Below are 18679 nucleotides of genomic sequence, written 5' to 3' on the forward strand. Positions count from 1 at the left end.
TCGTCCTATTATGGGACTCCTCAGCAGTGCGCATCCATAATAGGACGAAACGGCCGTCCAGTGCTTCCAGGTTTTCCATGGTGGTCTAGCTTCAATTGACTCAAGCTTTCAATCATGAAAATATAATACAAATTAAATTTAACGGAAGAAAACAACCTACCATGTATACGTGCAAAACTTTTCACAATAATTGCACGACCACCTAAATGTCTAGGCTCCAGGGCAGCGTGTTCCCGACTGCTTCCTTCACCATAATTCTCATCACCAATGACGCACCAATTGATACCATCCGCCTTATATTTTCTAGCTACCATTGGAACAGTATCCCACTGACCAGATGGACGATGTAATACTTTATTCATTTCATTATTCTCTTCATTGACAGCTCTACAGGAGAAATATACAGAGTTAAACGAAAGTTATATATAAGCCGATATATAGTAGGAACTAATATTGAAAGAAGCCTAATTGTGCAACGCAATATAGATAAAATGCTATCACGAGTAATAGTGTTTGTGAAATCTAGCTAATCACGTCGATCATGATAGCAGAATGTTCTTTGAACAAATCAATACAACTTGATTTAAGAACACCACATATAGTCAATAAATAACATTAATAATCTACCACGTGATTGCATAATAGTAACGGATTTCATAAACTTGGGTCATTGCCTATTCTAGTGACTTTCAGTGAGATCGTCAATCAATAATAACAATATTGATGCTACTGTTTTCCCTCAGGTCAAGCAAGTCATTTGGTTATTGTGTATTGAAGCAATAGGCAAATAGGAAATAAGATTTGAATTCCGAAGTATTTTCATTTAATAACAAACATGAGCTGCAGAACAATCGTGAAAACAAGAGTACTGGACATATGTTTCGTCTTGGTTTGAGATACTCTAGTATATCTATTTTATCCTATTTTGGCATTTATTAGTCGTGTATTTTTGCTGATCATCAATAAAAAAAGATTTACCAGTCAAGTTGAGGTAAAGCAAACAACATGAAGTGATTACTTTACATGTTTGAAGTTAGGTTTTTCTTGCTTTAGTTTAGTGAACATAAACAGACTAGCAATATCAAGAAGAACTGAATGTACGTACCCCATTGATCCAACTGTAGTTGCTACATTGACTTGGTGATCGAGCTTGCATATCGTGATGACCTGGATTGAAATGCATTGGGCAGAACACTTCTTCACTTAGGTCCTAGCGGACCGGGTAGATCGATTGGAGTGGTGAGACTAAAAGCAGTAAACATAAGGTTCAAGGACTAAGCTGTACTGTTAGCCGTATCGAGATGTGAGGGTGGTGAAGTGATTCTCTCAAACGACCAGCATTTGGAGCGATGCTGTCTTCCCATAAAGGAAGGAGGGGATTAGAAGAGAGGAGTTCTAAAAATCGTACACTTTACTTTTTATTCAGTTTGTTTTGATTGTACTGAGAATATTCTGCATTGTTTCCTTTGTACTAGGTAAACTTATATTAGTTTTATTTCAGTTATTTATTTACTCTGAAGTGACTAACATTAAATACAGAAACGTCGGAAATACAAATTTCTACTCATTGGGATATCACAAATAACATATTTATTATTAACTTTCTACTTGATGGCCAATTTATTTGAAACTATCAAGTAAAATCTTTGTATTGAAACCTACAAATTCATTTTATTTGTTTATCAAATACATAAATACTGGTACAACACCAAATTTTGTCACACGGACTTTCACCTCTGGTAGTAAGGATTCCGAAAAGTATTCAACCAATACATCTAAAATTACTCACCGATAGGATACGCGTGATCGATCTCATACAATTGTCCCTTGGGCTCACATGTAACGCTACCAGGTCGATAATACTAACCCTAACCCAGTTTCTTCTTTAGATACCTTAACAAGTATCCTTTCATGGTATGTGTAACCGGGAGGTGAAGACATCCCTCATACCTAGCTTTAACAGCATTCTACCTTCAACTTCACCTAGGATCAAAGCTTCCCATAAAATGACGTTGTTTTCAGTTAATCACACTGTTTAGTGATGTTTACTGTGTTGATAACCTGATATTAAGTAGAGATCACTGGTAGTTGTAATCTTGGCTGAGCGATTACTTTCAAATCAATAATTCAAAGATTGGTATCTAACAAAGAAACTGCTTAAAAATAAATATTATTATTGATTCACTGGCATAATTTGCACAAAATCCTTACCCAATGAACAAATTATTTGAAATATTATCCAAATGACCTCGATATTTTAACCATTGACCAGCAGCTGAAATATGATCTGTAGTACATTTTCCTTTAATTTTAATTAATATTGGCATTTCAGTTAAATCTTTACCATCCCATTTCTTAAATGGACTAAGTAATTGTAAACGTTGACTTGATGGATCAACTTTAACTGTGATTTTGGAAGTATCTGTCACTGGTGGTTGATATGTATCTTGACCAGGATCAAAACCTTTCATCGGTAGTGTGTCACCTGATTTTTAAGAGTGAGATAATAAAATTACAATAACTATATGGTAGACTTGAAGTTAAAACAAAATTTACTTCAGTTTAGGTGACCGAGTAGTATTACTGGCTACCACATTCAGTGTAGTTTGAAGGCAAGTACACGAATCTGTGCCTGGTAAACGACTATTCTTCATTAAGCTATGAACAGGTTCGTATACTTGTACTATTCATACACTACTTAGTTATACAAGCTGAAGTTAATAGAACAGAGTACAAACTTGATAATGGAAAGTTCAAAATCGAATGTTAGAGACACTGGATCAGCATACCACTTATTAGTGATTAAATCATTTGATTTTAAATCGTGAAAACCTATAAATATAATAAGAAATAGATCCTCTGGAGCCTACTATACTACTACTTCGTAATCAAATGGTATTTTAAAATTAGAAAGCACTTTTTGTGTAGAAAGTAGCATCAATTATTATTTAAACAATTTGGCAGGATTAAATACCATGAAAGATATAACATATAGAATGATTTATTCACCTATACAGTCTCATAGTTAAACCGGTCGTTGGAATGTATTGTATGTGTGTGTGTACACTCAGTGGGAAGAAGTAACCAGACGATGCAAATAATAAACCAAGTACTGTATGCAAGTTATGCCTTCTTTACGGAATCCTCCTCAGCAACTGACATCCAAGAACTTACAATAAGACTAATTAATATTGAGATTTTATGAGGAAATAAAATACACTAGAGAATAAGCTAATAAGACAACGGTTGAGATGATCTTTAGCTTAGGTGGACGATTTTGACGGAGTTGCATTTTCTGCGTGTTATAACGATAAGTTGTACGATATCTCGCGAGGAAATTCGCCAATTGGAATTGTTATATTTATCTACCTTGCGTGTACTATTTAGTTTATAGCCTAGCATCCTGAGCTTTGAACAATGAAAGACTATAACTAACAAGATTAAACCTAAGTTGAGGCTAAAATAATATTAACTCATATTGGTCTACTGATACGTACACTTTCTTCTATTTCTAGTCATGAGTCCGAACAAGAGAACACAATAGACAAGCTTTCATCGTTTATATTTCGGGCATCCAGTGCTGTTATCTCAAACACTTATTAGTTAATAAACATGAATTATTAGATTACGTAACGTGGACCAAAACAAAAAAGTACTCTTTACACATTATCATGCCATGAGTGACAGAGAACTGGATAAAAAGTGTAGAATTAATCAACAATTGATTAGGTAACAATAAAAAGTATAACAATAGTTAATAGGTCCCGACAAAAACTCACAATATAAGGAATATAAAAAAGTAACAACAATTTTATGATAAGACTATAAATAGTAATAATCTGTAAAGTAATTCCGAAAGTTACAACATTTCTACTAATTAGTTCATTATAACAACGAACCAGATGGTTTAATTATGAAGCTTTAGGTATTCCACTTCTATTTGAAGTTTATCCTGGTGATATGCTTGTTGCTATTACGAGTTCACCTTACTCGGTAAACAAAACGAAGGTCAATGACACAGTGACACGATAGACTAATTCTAATATATTGTCCTCGGCCCTGCTAACTAGATCAAGAAGTCTTGATGAGGCGCAGAGAATGTACTCTACAGGCACCCAAAAAATACGAGGTCACTAAGCTCACAAAATCAAGCTTATTTATACAATGGTAGAAACGCCCTTGGGGAGAGCCACAAAATAGCGTACTAAAAAAATCCGTCAACCGATGACAGTCAAGGGATTCTGAGTGAGAAATGTAAGCTGTAGGCCAACTAAGCGTTTCTTGGCGCGAAAACAAAATTCAAATTTTCAGAATAAAATTACAAAATTAGGACCTTTCCTGAGTTCCCCAACACCTGGCGAAGTAAGTCAGTGAAAACTTTAATATTAAATCATTTAGACTTAGAGAACATAACTCTACCAAAATAAAACGATAAGATGTAAGTCCATACACACACACACACAAACACGTACCTGTTGGTGGTTTAAATTTAAATTTTGATCCATCATCTGCAGTTAGTTCATCCGTCAATGGATTAAATGATAAACTGCCACCGAATACTAAAGCTGTGACTAATTCTGGTGAAGTAACAAATGCATGTGTAGCTGGATTAGCATCATTACGACCAGTGAAATTACGATTGTACGATGAGACAATCGTATTTTTATCACCTTTCTTTGTATCCTAAAAAAATAAAGATCAATGAATTAACACAGGTTTAACAGAATGTCTAAATAATATTATACACAAATTGGTCATTGTATTATAAGGTGATTGGAGTTAGTCGACAGGGAATCCTCTTTGGTTTGTGTGTTCTGTTAGATGGAATTCATCAGCAAGGTGTACATTCAATCTTGAGGGTCACCGATGCTTTCTGTAAGATTCTAACTCACCCCGCCTAGTTTCATAGTTAGAAACGTTACCCGAAAAGCACTGTGGAAAAAAGTCAGATTGTGAAGGTGTATGATATGGGTTCAATTTTTACAGGGAGTATTAATTCCTTCAAGATTTTAAATACACCCAGTTGACGAGTTTTAAATAACATGAAATCTAGGTCAAGATAGGATTTATACCGACTACTTTCAACTAACTATCATTTCAACATAATGCATCCGATATTGAGTCATTTAGAGTAATGGTCATATTACAACCTGATCAACAGAATTTCATTAGGACTATAAAACTAGACTAACGTAATAATCGACACTACTCAGTGATAAATCAATGGATATAATGGTGTTTGTTTATTCCTACTGAATCAATATGATCGAACTACAATGTGTATATATATACTACAATATATATGAATAATCAAATAGTTGATTTTACTACTTATTCAGTATAGTACACACATAAATTATTTACGACTTAATCCAATTAACCGTTGTGAATAAAATAGAATAATAAAAGTGAACTTTTAAATATCTACAACAACAACAGAAATAAGAGGATAAACAGGAGTCGGTAAAAGTAGAGACATACAAAAAATGTTAACTCATATGTGCATATGTATTGTATTCTTTTCCCTGACCATAGCTGCCACCTTGATGTAGTGGTCGGACTTGTATAAAGTGATGATCCAATTGGCATGTATTAGCTGGTTCCTACCATGCCCGGCAGACTGATTAGAGAACAGTAAGATTAAAAGCAGCAATTTAATATATGAGGAAGAAGACGTACTGCTGACTGTATAGGTGTGTGACGGCAGTAAAATGTTTCCTTGAGATAACTAGCATCAACAGTGAAATTGACTTCTCACAACAGTAGGAGTAAAAGGCAGGACTTTAAAATGCTACACCTCACTTTACCCCATGGATTTCCGTATCTAGTGATAAGGCCTTCTTAGGCACGGAGCTAACACATCAGAAACTCACAAAAAGGCCATCTACGACCAGCCTCGAATAATTATCCTTCGGGCTATGTGGTCACACTCCCACGTTGCTAAGGGAATATAGTTTCAAATGTATCGGATTCGAAGAGTTCTAACACTGTTTAGACATTCATATCACTCTTCTACTATGCAGGACAGGTAAATAATACAAATCTGAACATCACTTAACATCTAGAAAAGTCTGCAATTTACTAGAAAATTATAAAATACACTTTCTTCTAATTCCACACGTCAAAATGTTCATCGGACCAAAGCACAATGAACAACTATCTATTAAATAAATTGAAGATGTACTATGATTATATACATATATGATCGGAACGGAATCTGCACTCAGGTTCTAAATGAAGTATAATATAATATTAAAACTCAAAAACCGAGGGAAAACAAACAGCGGATACATCTCGCCCAGTCAAACCGATTCTCAGCCATGTTACCTAAGGTCCTCCGACCAATGATTACAATAATCGTGTGAACCTCAACTACGAAGTCACTCTGCACCTAACAACATGGCTTGGTTCAACAGTCAATGTATTCATAGACTGATGCAACGTTTTGGTTTGGATATCTTCAGCTTTCTTCCAACCTACTTCCACATTGGTAAAAATTGCCCGTTGAGGAAGGTAGTGCATTAGCATATGTAACCTATATCCTTGACACTTCAGTAGATGATAATTTACAGCCTTATTAACCAATTTGCCATCTTTAACTAGCATCCTAGGTTTAACCTGAGTATTGTTAACTCGATAATCTCAACATAGGCAAGCAATGCTTCAAAAGCATCTCTATCTATGATATCTGTTCAGTAGTACGTAAAATAACTAACTACGCACTATCCATCACTGCTTATAATAATAATTATTATTATTTGGAATTACCAGCGTTTTTTGTGGGGTGGGAGAGAAAAAGCTCCCCCAAAAAAATAGTACTTTACTTACCTTTCTAGACCATTGACCAATACATGGACCACATGCGTTAGCTAATACTACACCACCAATAGATTGAAATATTTTTGTGATACCGTCACGTTCAATAGTTGCACGAATTTGTTCACTACCAGGTGTTATAAAGAATTGTGATTTAATTTTAACACCTTTATCTAAAGCTTGACGAGCTAAGCTGGCAGCACGTGCCATATCCTCATAAGATGAATTGGTACAGGAACCGATAAGTCCAGCACTGATATGCAGTGGCCAACCTGCTTTGGATGCATGACTGGACAACTAATAAGAATAACAATAATAATAATGTATGTATGCCAGTTAGCAAATATTAAACAAACTGTGTAAAATCTTTTCTGAATGTACATACATGTATGGATGAGAAAATCGCTTTATATATGTTTTGTTTGTTTCTCTTTATGTGTAAAGTTATCCGCTCCCCCAACCGTCTAACTCTATGTATTAATGTGTGATGATGTTCATCCTTTGATCTAGTTGAAGTTGTTATTTGAATATTTTGTTTTAGTTATTGGGTTCTGGTTATTTCTTTGAGTCTGTTTCATTGTTTGTTAACTGTGATCATTAGTTTGAAAGCTTAAAAAAACAATTTACTGGAAAATACTATATTTTAGAAAAAATTCAATCAGCATAAACCAGGAGGATGATTTTTTAAAACTCCCACACAATTCTGATTTTGACTCCTTCAAAAACATGCATGAATAAAATGTTTTACAGAGTTTTCATGACGCATATGGACTTTTCAGGGAATTCTTTGCATCTCCCCAACACCTTTCTTCTTTCACAAAATAAAACTTCATCTACGGGTCTACTTACCATATCAGAAACGTATAAGCTACTCTAACAAGTCACACTCATTTTTACCCACCAACTAATAGGTACTGATTCGTGTGCTTGGCTACAGATCACAAACACTGTCAAGTTCGTTCGCATTCTCTGCCTCTATTCTCTTTTCATTCAACTCATTTTTATATATTGCTTTTTACTACTATTTGTTAATTTTCAGTAAGCAGTTTCATTTCAAGTAATTTATGAACATGAGGTGAGACGACCGTCTACCACCGTGTAAGTATTTACATGAACTAATAGCACATTGTATTTTTTTATTATGATTACTTTCTCTCAACCTTTGTAACAGTTATTTTCATCTTTCATAAACTCTTTGAATCCTTGTCTAAACACAACATCTCCCAATATTTGTGTGCTCTTAGTTCCCATGTTGGTTATTGATAGTTATTTTTGTACAACTCCCCTCAAATTCTGACCAACAGTGCCCGTACTAGCATTATTTAAACAAGGACGGTTACATATAAGGAATATATATTGATTTTGGTTTTACTTATGAACACTTACACTTCATACTAAAACAACCAGTACGGTAACTTAATAGTCATCATTACATTAGTGGTATTTTATTGAATTTAGAGCAAATCAGAAATATAGCATAAATTTGTTGTAAACGAATGCCAAAATCACTTGACAATCAACAAATGACTGATTTTCCAACTAGTTGAAAGAACAATACAGTACTTATTGATCAAGAAAAGAAAAAAACACGTGAAATAAGTATAGAAAACAAAAATATTTAAACACAGATAATTTGAATAATACTGTTAGCGCAAATATTTGAAGTGTTAACTTAGTGGTTAAAGTATTTGATTTCCAACAACTAAGCCAAGTGTTCGAATTGCTCTTTATCCAGTTTAGTTTGGATAGATAGTTGAAAAGTGGTATCACCAATTCAAACATAAAAATGTGTGGCTTAAAGTTGAGTACATATGGCTCTATTTGATTACTTACCTCAAATTAGATTACATCTTAAAATATTTATGGTTAATAGTGAATAGTGGATGAGATAGTTAATAACTGTGCAGTTCATAATATATATGCAAGCTAAATAGTTTCCTCTTTGTTGATGATCCGGTTGGTTAACAATAAAACAGTATACATAACACTTTCATGAACATAACTTAGAAAGTATGATGCATTAAATCGATTTTACACAGGTCATTATTATTATTTTTTAGATACGCAAATATTGGTGCAAAGGGGCACCAAAAAAGCACTACATAGCAAGAAGAAATTGTGAAGATATTGAGGAAGGGGAGTGAGTATAAAGCGGAAAAAAAGCAACAAATGGGTAAGACTAAGTAATGGGAATAGTAGATAAGAAATACAACCAGAAAGAATTTTCCCAGTTAGAGAAGTTCCTCTGTTCTATGAAGTAAGAGGAAATTACAAATGTTGGTCCTGTACAATTTTGTTTCATATTCCGGTATTGCCTAATAAAATGACCACCTCTCCGATTTTTTTAGCCAGTTCAGGCCTCGGCAAATAATGCACGATGTGAAATCCACCGGGATGACATTTATAGCTGTTATAATTGTAGTTGCTGCTAATAAACGACTCAGCCACTCCTATTGCTTAGTATTCTTATACGATGACACTCGACAAGACCCCAAAATCAGAACACGTTGAACAGGAATGAAATTGTATTCAAAATAACAATTGTAAGTGAACAGCAATCACTGATTTGAATAACGTTCATATATTTATAGTATATACATAAGAAGCTTCTAGATTTTTCTCCAATAACTTGCCAGGGCTGATTAGTTTAGAATTAGCCAATCAGCGCGCAGCAACACCATCATGCATGAAACATGCTTTAATCCAATCTATGTCCCGCTAACAATAGCAGATGTTCAAGCTAATGAAGATTTCGATACTAAATAAGTTATCGTCAATATGCACATATATCTGGTGCCCCTTTGTACCAATATTTATGTGTTTAAATAAAATAAATCAAATGTGCCCAAACAAAAATTTTCGAACATCAGAACTACTAACAAGGTGTTGCAACTGAACTTCAGCAATCCTTCAAAAACAACGATAGTCAGATACCGAGTTACTGAACATCCTCAACTCCAAGAGGTCAGGTTTCACAAGCATAGAGCAAAATTGCTCATACTGACGCTTTGTAAATCCAACCTTTTACAGCCAGACTAACAATATTACGGTAGAGCCAAAGATGGTCCAGATTAGCATGACCCGTTTCGGCTCTCACTTTGCTTAAGCTGACCATATCAATTACATCGTTACCAGTACTCACATAACTACTCAGATAAACGATCTTTTCAGCCACTTCTTCTAACTGCTCACTACCAAGAGTGAAGACAGGGACAGGCTCCTGCCCGTCTTGTAAAATTACTTTGCATTCAGAAGGTAAAAAGTACATGCTAAACCTACAAACACTGGCTATCAACTGATTAAGTGTGGATTACATAGCTTGGGTATCATCGCACAAATAAAGCAATATCATCTGTATATCCCAAATCGAAGTCTTTCTCTAGGTGACAGATTTACACCACCGAAATCTGCTTCCATCGAAACTGTTTTCAGAGTTTCACCGATGACAAAATTGAAGAGGAATAGTATAGTCAAGGAACCCTGTCTGACCATACTCTTCGGATGGAATAGTAGGGAGAGGTGATTATGCCCCCTCCTTTGGTTGAGGCCCCCAAATGCCCTGGTATGGCCCATAATGGAAATGCTCTCGCATGACCACGCATATACAATCACTCCCAGGGAAGTCCTACTCACTGCCTTCTCGAACCACGGGCGTTGTTTTCGAAATTGAGAGAACGAAAAGTAAATATCCGGTGCTTTAACCGAGTTGGTGGATATTGAGGATCCGCCTAGGGGAGTTGGAAAACCTTCATTCCAAACATATGGTACACATGGACTCCAGGGTCCTGATAGAACAAATGATGTATGAACCAATCGTTGGTCATCGGCTACTATGGAACTGCATCTCCTGAAGTTGCTCCACTGTCTTGTGGATCAAACCTTTAGGTCAAAGACTCCAGGTGTAACCTCCTAAAAGGACCACCTGTTTTGGTTTGGGCACCTGGACAGTATTACAACCCACCCACAAATCAAGTGACTTGTGTGGCACATATGTATTTGGTGCCTCCTTGTGCCGACGTTTATGTGTTTAAATAATAATGATGATAACTCTGGTTGAGGTGTTTGAATACAGGTACCTATAACAAGGTATTTATAACTAGTTGACTCGATCTGAACAGAGTGAAGGGTGATGTATGTACATAAGGTATAAAGTTTACGGCTTTGAAAAAATCCTCATTATCTTATAGAAACGAGAAAAAAAACCCAGCGAATAATTACTTATCATCTTAACGGTACCATGCATAATCTGTACAATACCAAATCAACACATACGTTAATTAATATGAGTAGTTTGATATGTAAAATATTGACAAAAATATCTTCAGTAGTATTTTATACAAACGACAAAGTTTATTAACCAATATACGTATATAGCTCACACTACAGTAATCTTTACTAGTTGAGTTATTTTCTACTTATTCATATTATTATTATTATTCTCATCATAACATAAACCGACAATTCGCAGACTCGAACTCCACTCTAGTAACTTCGGTTCTGGCAACCTAACTGGCAGTATTAATAGCTAACACATAAATAAAGGTGTACCTCATAGTTGAGTGAATAAAACTTGGACTCGGTAAAAAATGAGTGGCAGTCAGAATAGCAAGCTGATGAAGAATTCAAGTAACATATGAGTATGTGTCTGTGTTAATGTAGTATTAATTAAAGTTTACGACAACAAAGTTGTAGACTCTATAACTAAGAAAGGCGTTCAAGTTCTCAAATATCTATTAGATGGAATTCTATGAACTTTAGTGGACTGTTATCATAGATCAATATCGTTTAGCGTTTAATGTTTTTTGCGTGACACAACACATTACCTGGTTATATCAATTAGTTATAGAGACAATTTTTTGCAGGTGACAAAACAACACTACATCATTATAATAATTGGTTGAGGATTATACTTACATAGAGTATTGGTCGAAGTTGGACTCCAACCAAGTGATTTGGAAGCATTAGGCACTACTCAGAGCGATAGTCGAAAGTCTTTTATTTAATATGGGTATGGAATAATGAGTGTGCAATGTCAAAGAACCACAAAGAAGACGAAATAGACGTATTAAGTACTCTATGGGTTTTTAAAAACTCTCTGACTAACATCGATTGGTAATGAATAGTACAGTTTACAATACTATGTAAAAAAAACACAATTCATTTAGGAATGAAAATTAGGAGGACATATGAAAACTCACTTGTGAAATCGGATGTGCGAGATCTGGTGTAAACGGACCATTTACATGTGGTTCTAAAGTATCCAAGTTTATTTCAATTATTTTATCATATTTACAATTTACATCTGATGTAAGTAAAGAAGCCTGAATAGAGAGAAATCAGAATGCAACACATAAACAAAGTGCATTAGTGAAAGTACATTTCAGATCATATTATTAACGAAGATTGTGTTTTGTGAAATATATGGATTTTTGGCCAGCACTGAAAACCAGGATACGTGTTTTGTCTAATTTGGGACTAGCCAACTGCACCTCCTTGTTGATAAACCTATAAAGACTGGTACCTAGTAACCTTCCGTTTCAGATACCTAACCCGTTATCCACTGGGCTATTTAGTTCATATATCACTACCGACAATGACATGGACTAAAAATGTTATTTTCAAGTAAAGTAAATTTCATATATATATGGTTAGCTCTGAAATGATTGATCACCTTATGCTTTGAAGCTAAATCTCCCATATCCGCTCTATTTGTAGCACGTAAATAATCCAGCATTCGATCGTTAAATGGAAAAATTGATGTTGTAGCACCGATCTCAGCGCCCATATTACAAATTGTAGCCATACCGGTGCATGAAATCGATTCAACACCGGGACCATAATATTCAACGATAGCTCCAGTTCCACCTTTCACTGTTAGGATTTCAGCTACCTAAAAAATCACACAATAAACGAGATGTGAAATTAACAGTAGCAAAAAAATACACTTTACATTTGGAGCAGTGACTCATTATTGGCTAATGGTTTTCAATTTTAGCTACTGAATCGTAGGTGAAAACCTCACTCCATTCATTTCAGCTGGCGTAATCCAGGTATAGGTATCACTAGTTTGCACGCTTAGAATTTGAATCGAAATCAAGTACACAAATCTGTAGGTGTCGAATAAGTTTATCAATGAAAAAAGTAAACTTTTGTTTATTCACTTATTTTATGTTTACCAATTTTGATTATAATGAAAAGACAGGTTTGAGTTGGGGAGAGGTGTTTATCACAAAAAAGGGAAATACACTTGGACTTAGAATTTGTAAACTAGTTAATTAGATAAAGCATTTAGCGACGCAGATAAAAAGCAACAAACTAAACGAAGTTTTAGGAGCAGGTATTGCGAATATGTATTTTCTAGTGTAGTTAAGAGATTTGTTAGGCATGAACAACAGCCACCGTTTATCTTGAAATATAACGCTGGTTGAACAGATGATGACTGAAGATGTCCAGAACAATAAATAGTAATATTTTATGAAGCTTCCGACAATCGAAGAAAACAGCATAGTTGCCAAACAAATCAAGAGTGGGGAATCAGCAGGATCTGACAACATACCAGCTGAAGCACTGAAGTCAGGCAGAAAGGTAACTAAGATGCTCCACGCTCGATTCAGAAGCACCTGGGGGGAAGAACATGTTCCGACAGACTGGAAAGAAGGATACCTCATACAGACACCAAAGGAAGGAGATCTGAGTAAGTGTGAGAACTACGGAGGTATCACACTACTATCAGTACCAAAAAGAGTTTCCACCAGTACTGTTGAACCGGACGAAAGATTCAGTAGACGCCCAGCTTCGAGATCAACAGGCTAGAATCCATAATAATCGGTCGTGCATAGACTAAATTGCGACACTACGGATCACTGTTGAGCAATTAGTTGAATTCAACTCATCATTATACGTCAAATTCCTTAACCATGAGGAAGCATATGACAGTATGGATAGGAGAACGTTATGGAACCTCCTTCGACACTATGGTGTACCCGAGAAAATCTTCATCATCTGGAATTCATACGACGGGCTACACTCAAAAGTCGTACATGGAGGACAACTGACAGACACATCCGAAGTGAGAACCGGAGTCAGACAAGGCTGTTTACTCTCGTCCTTCCTCTTTCTTCTGGTGATCGATAAGATGATGAAGACATCTACATTTCAGGGGAGGCACAGAATATAATGAACAGTTTGCATGTAACTAGATAATTTGGACTTTGCAGATGACCTAGCTCTTCTATCCCGTACATCAACAAATTCAGATAAAGACAGGCACTGTAGCAGCAGACTCTGCAGCACCACGTCTCATCATACACAAAGGAAAAAGTGGGATCCTGAAATACAATACACAGAGCAACAAACCAACCACACCTGATAAACAGGCTCTGAAAGAGGTAGAAAGTTTCACGTACCTAGGGAGCATCATCGGCAAACAAGGACGATCTGATGCAGATGTAAAGGTAAGGATTGGCAAACCAAGGATAGCATTCCTACAGTTGAAGAACATATGAAACTCAAAACAACTGTCAGACGATATCAAATTCAGAATCTTCAATACGAATGTCAAGACAGTTCTACGACATGCAGCTGAAACTTAGAGAACAACCACAACCATCATCAAAAATGTACAGGTATTTCTACACAATTGTCTGAGCAAGATACTCAACGCCCGTTGACTGGATACTATCAGCAACAACCCACTGTGACAGAGAACAAGCCAGCTTCCAGCTGAACAGGAAATTAGGAAAAGACGGTGGAGGTTGATATGACATACATAATGGAAATCATCAAACTGCATCACGAACCAAGTCCTATCTTGGAGTACTGAAGGCAAAAGGGGAAGAGGAGGACCCAAGAACACATTGTATAGGGAGTTGGAGCGAGACATCAAAGGAATGAATAGCAACTGTAAACAACTGTAAAGGAGAACCCACAGTAGAGATGGCTGGAGAACCCTGGTGGGAAACATATGCTCCTCCTCGAGGAAGTAACAGTAAGTAAGGTAAAGCAAAGTAAGTAAGTAAATCTGAGCAGTGACAGGCTGTCTTCCTGGCTTTAATGTCTGAAATGAGACCCTACTAACCAATCCATACGGTAAAACTTAGCTAACCATAACATGGTTAGCGGTAGATCGAAATTGGCAGTCGATATGAGTAAAAAAGCAAATTAAGCTAACAAAAAGTCGGAAGATAACCATTTGCAGAAAATTTGGTCAAAACGGGCTGATTTAGTGCTATTGAGTTCAGTAAATATCTCAAGTAAGCGCTGATACTAAATCAACAAGCTGAGGTGGGATTAAAATGAATAACAAAGATGTCTAAATAGTAATGTGGTGTGAGCTACTGATATCAACATAAGTAGTATATATGGTGAGTAAGGAATAGAATATCTGACAGCAGAAGATTGAGAAGATCAAGAAGAGAAGAACAGAAATAAAAAGCAATTTGTGTGAAAATCCAGGAACAATGAAGCCTGAGGCAATTGAAGAACATTTTGCAAATAGTGTATCATAGCATGGTTTTTGTATTTTACCAAGTAACGTTGTAATTTGTGCTAAATACATAGTTGGTTGTCCTCACCTGTGTTCTCATTCACAACATTTGGTGTCGCTGCCTCCAAGGATGAAGATCCCATGGCCGAAGGAATTTGAGGACGGAGATGTGATGAGCTTCTTGAAGGAGTTCGAAGCCGTGGCGGAGCTGGTGGGAGTGAAGGAGCCGAAGGCGAAGACGGTGGTGCTGGGGACGCTGCTGAGAGGCAGAGCGAAAGTTGTATATGACAGCCTGGACGGTGCGGGCGGTAAGACGACATGGGAGGCAGTCACGGAGAGGTTGATCGTGGAGTTCGATAGCCCAGTGGACAGAGAAGAAGCACTGCAGAAGTTCCGAGTGGCGAAGTTGCCGATCGATGGTGATCCGCTGGTGCTGGCCGTCGAGCTTACCAAGTTGCTGCGTCGCGCGCTGCCAAATCTGGATGAGGAGTCGGAGGCACAGTTGTTGGCGTCGCAGTTTATCGAGAGCGTGCCAGTTGCCGTTTCCCAGCAGCTGAGACTGGTACACGCCACGCAACCTATGGATATCAGTGAGCTTGCAAAGGTGACGCGGCAGTTGATGACACGAACAGTAGCTCCGGTCGCGTGCGAAAGTCAGGAGATAAGCAGCATTGAGAAGAAGATTGAAGAACTGCAGCACGAGATTGCGGCATTACGAGTGATTCGTAAAAGGAATGATAAGTGTTTCGCATGTGGAGGGACAGGACACTGGAAGATAAACTGTCCAACACGACGAAAACGGAGATATTTTAGACGTTACGTGTTTCCTTCTTACTCTAGGGATCTGGGGGTTGTTGCATTAGTAGATAGAGGGGCAGTCTATGCAAGAGTGAACGTAAATGAACTAGATTTAGTGTGCCTAATCGATACAGGGGCAGCAGTTTCGTTAATAGGTAAAGAGCAATGTAAGAGATTCAAGCCGTGTAAAGTCGCAGTTCACACTATAGGAGGGCATATGTTAGAGGTATTAGGCGTGTCTAACAGTATCGTAAAAGTGGATGGTTCGGCGATAAGTTTCCCGTTCGTGGTAACCGCAAACCTGTCGAGACCAATATTAGGAGCAGATTTCCTAAGAGAAGTAAAAGCCATAGTTGACCTAAGAAGCGGTAAGGTGGTCACGAAGTACGGTTCATTCCCAATACATGAAAGTAGCGAGGTGGCTGAGGTTAGAGTGGCAACAGCCGTTCCGACGAAGAAACCAAACATCACCGAGTTGTGCAAAAAGTATGCGAAGCTGTTCACTGGAGAAGGAGAACCGTACGGATTTTGCGACAAAGTAAAGCACGAAATCCCGATAAAGAACGATGGAGGAAGTATATTCACAACACGTCGTGTCCCTGTGCACTTAGAGGCTGAAGTAAATCGACAGGTCCAAGAGATGCTGAAAGAAGGAATAATTGAGGAGGCGGACAGCCCATATAGCTCACCGGTACTCTTGGTAAAGAAACCGAATGGGAAATATAGATTTTGTGTTGATTTTAGAGAACTGAATAATATAACAGAACTAAAGCCGTGTGCAATGCCAACAGTAGTGGAAACATTAGATCGGCTGCAGAATGCCACAGTGTTTACAGTGTTGGATTTGCGGTCAGGTTATTGGCAGCTGCCTATAAAAGAGAGCGATCGAAGCAAAACAGCATTTACCATACGTGATAAACAATATCAATTTAGACGAATGCCGTTTGGATTGGCGGGTGCACCATTTACGTTCAGAAGATTAATGTCGCTACTGCTCAGGGATCTAGATAATGTCGAAGTGTATGGCGACGATGTAGTTGTATACAGCCAGACAGAAATAGATCATGTCAAGCATGTGGAAGCGGTCTTAAAGCGAATTGAAGAATTCGGACTTCGAATTAATAAGGACAAGTCACAGATGGCTAAAAGTAGCATCACGTTGTTGGGGCATAAAGTGGGAAATGGAGAAATAAAACCACTGCCGGAGAAAATTCTGACTATAAAGAACGTTGCAGTACCGAATTCGAAAGGGAAATTGAGACAGTTCCTGGGAAGGGCGGCGTTCTACAGTCGGTTCATCAAGAATTTCAACGAAATAGCAGCACCCCTTTATAAGTTGTTGAGTAACACTAAATTTTCGTGGACTGAAACCGCCCAACAAACGTTTAATCAAATCAAAAACGTGCTGGACGACCGCCAGATGACGCTAAGACTGCCCGAACTGGAGAAACCGTTTACAGTGACAACAGACGCAAGTGACCATGGTATAGGTGCCGTTTTAAGTCAGTCTAATAGAGTGGTGGAATACGCAAGTCGCGTTCTCACGCCTGCGGAACAGAAGTATTCAACGATCGAAAAGGAGTGTTTAGCGATTGTGTGGGCAGTAGACAAGTGGAGACCATATCTGTTAGGTAGACGATTTCACATCGAGACTGACCATAAACCTCTGCAGTGGCTACAAACAGCACGAGACCCACGTGGGAAGTTGGCGCGATGGATGATACGTCTGCAGGAGTATGACTTCAGTATCGGGCATGTTCCAGGGAAGGAAAATGTAATGGCGGACTACCTGTCAAGACCAGACATGGAAGCCGAGCTTCCATTGACAGCATACGCAGTGAACAGTATAGAGGGAGACCCACTAGAACTCGTCCAGCAACAGAAATCTGATCCTAAACTTCGAGAGGTAATCAGAGTGATAAGAGAGGGGGCAGATGTTGACAAACGAGCAATGGACAAGGAGGTAATAATGTTGCTTCGGCAAAAGGAAAGACTGAAAGTGAACACATATGGAGCTCTGGTCTGGCAGGATGATGACAAAAATTGGGTGGCTGTGATCCCGAAAGACTGGCGGCGTAAGATGATACACGAATGCCATCAGGTAGCGCACACAGGTATCGCAAGAACGACAGATTTACTACGGCAAAGTGCATACTGGCCAGGCATGAGAGACGATGTGGCCCAATATGTGTTGACGTGCCAGCAGTGCCAATTAATGAAAAGCGATAGATACATGCAACCGCCATTGCAGTCGGTCCCAGTAACCGCAGTCGGTGATCTATGGTCGGTAGATGTGATGGGACCATTTCCACAGACGGATAGCGGCAACCGATACTTACTAGTAATGACGGAACATGCTACACGATGGGTCGACGCTGTACCGATTGCCGACCAGCGGGCGAAAACAGTGACCGAAGTAATAATCCGGCACATTGTAGCGGGTCATGGAGTACCGAAGATGATACTAACCGACCAGGGTCCCTGTTTTGAAAGTGACGAGTTTAAGGCCCGTTAAAGCAGTTCGGCATCAAGAGGATACGAACTACACCGTATCACCCTCAGACGAACGGGCTACGGAAA

The 18679-nt window shown here is 37.8% G+C and overlaps 1 protein-coding gene across 1 annotated transcript in view; it reads right to left on the reverse strand.

Moving 5' to 3' along the window:
* Nucleotides 1-447: 447 nt before the first annotated feature.
* The window catches only part of Smp_063090 (aconitate hydratase), a gene marked incomplete at its 3' end in the record, with an annotated part of 31492 nt that continues 13260 nt past the window's right edge, over nucleotides 448-18679 (reverse strand). Inside the window, exons 7-12 of the mRNA XM_018798332.1 lie at nucleotides 12488-12706; nucleotides 12015-12137; nucleotides 6829-7113; nucleotides 4473-4683; nucleotides 2212-2485; nucleotides 448-502 (exon numbers count right to left, since the gene is read on the reverse strand). Coding sequence (XP_018653284.1) covers nucleotides 448-502; nucleotides 2212-2485; nucleotides 4473-4683; nucleotides 6829-7113; nucleotides 12015-12137; nucleotides 12488-12706 — 1167 coding nt within the window. The remainder of the gene's footprint in view (nucleotides 503-2211; nucleotides 2486-4472; nucleotides 4684-6828; nucleotides 7114-12014; nucleotides 12138-12487; nucleotides 12707-18679) is intronic.

The sequence above is a fragment of the Schistosoma mansoni genome, chromosome 6 (assembly GCF_000237925.1).
Source record: "Schistosoma mansoni strain Puerto Rico chromosome 6, complete genome".
NCBI classification, from domain to species: Eukaryota; Metazoa; Platyhelminthes; class Trematoda; order Strigeidida; family Schistosomatidae; genus Schistosoma; species Schistosoma mansoni.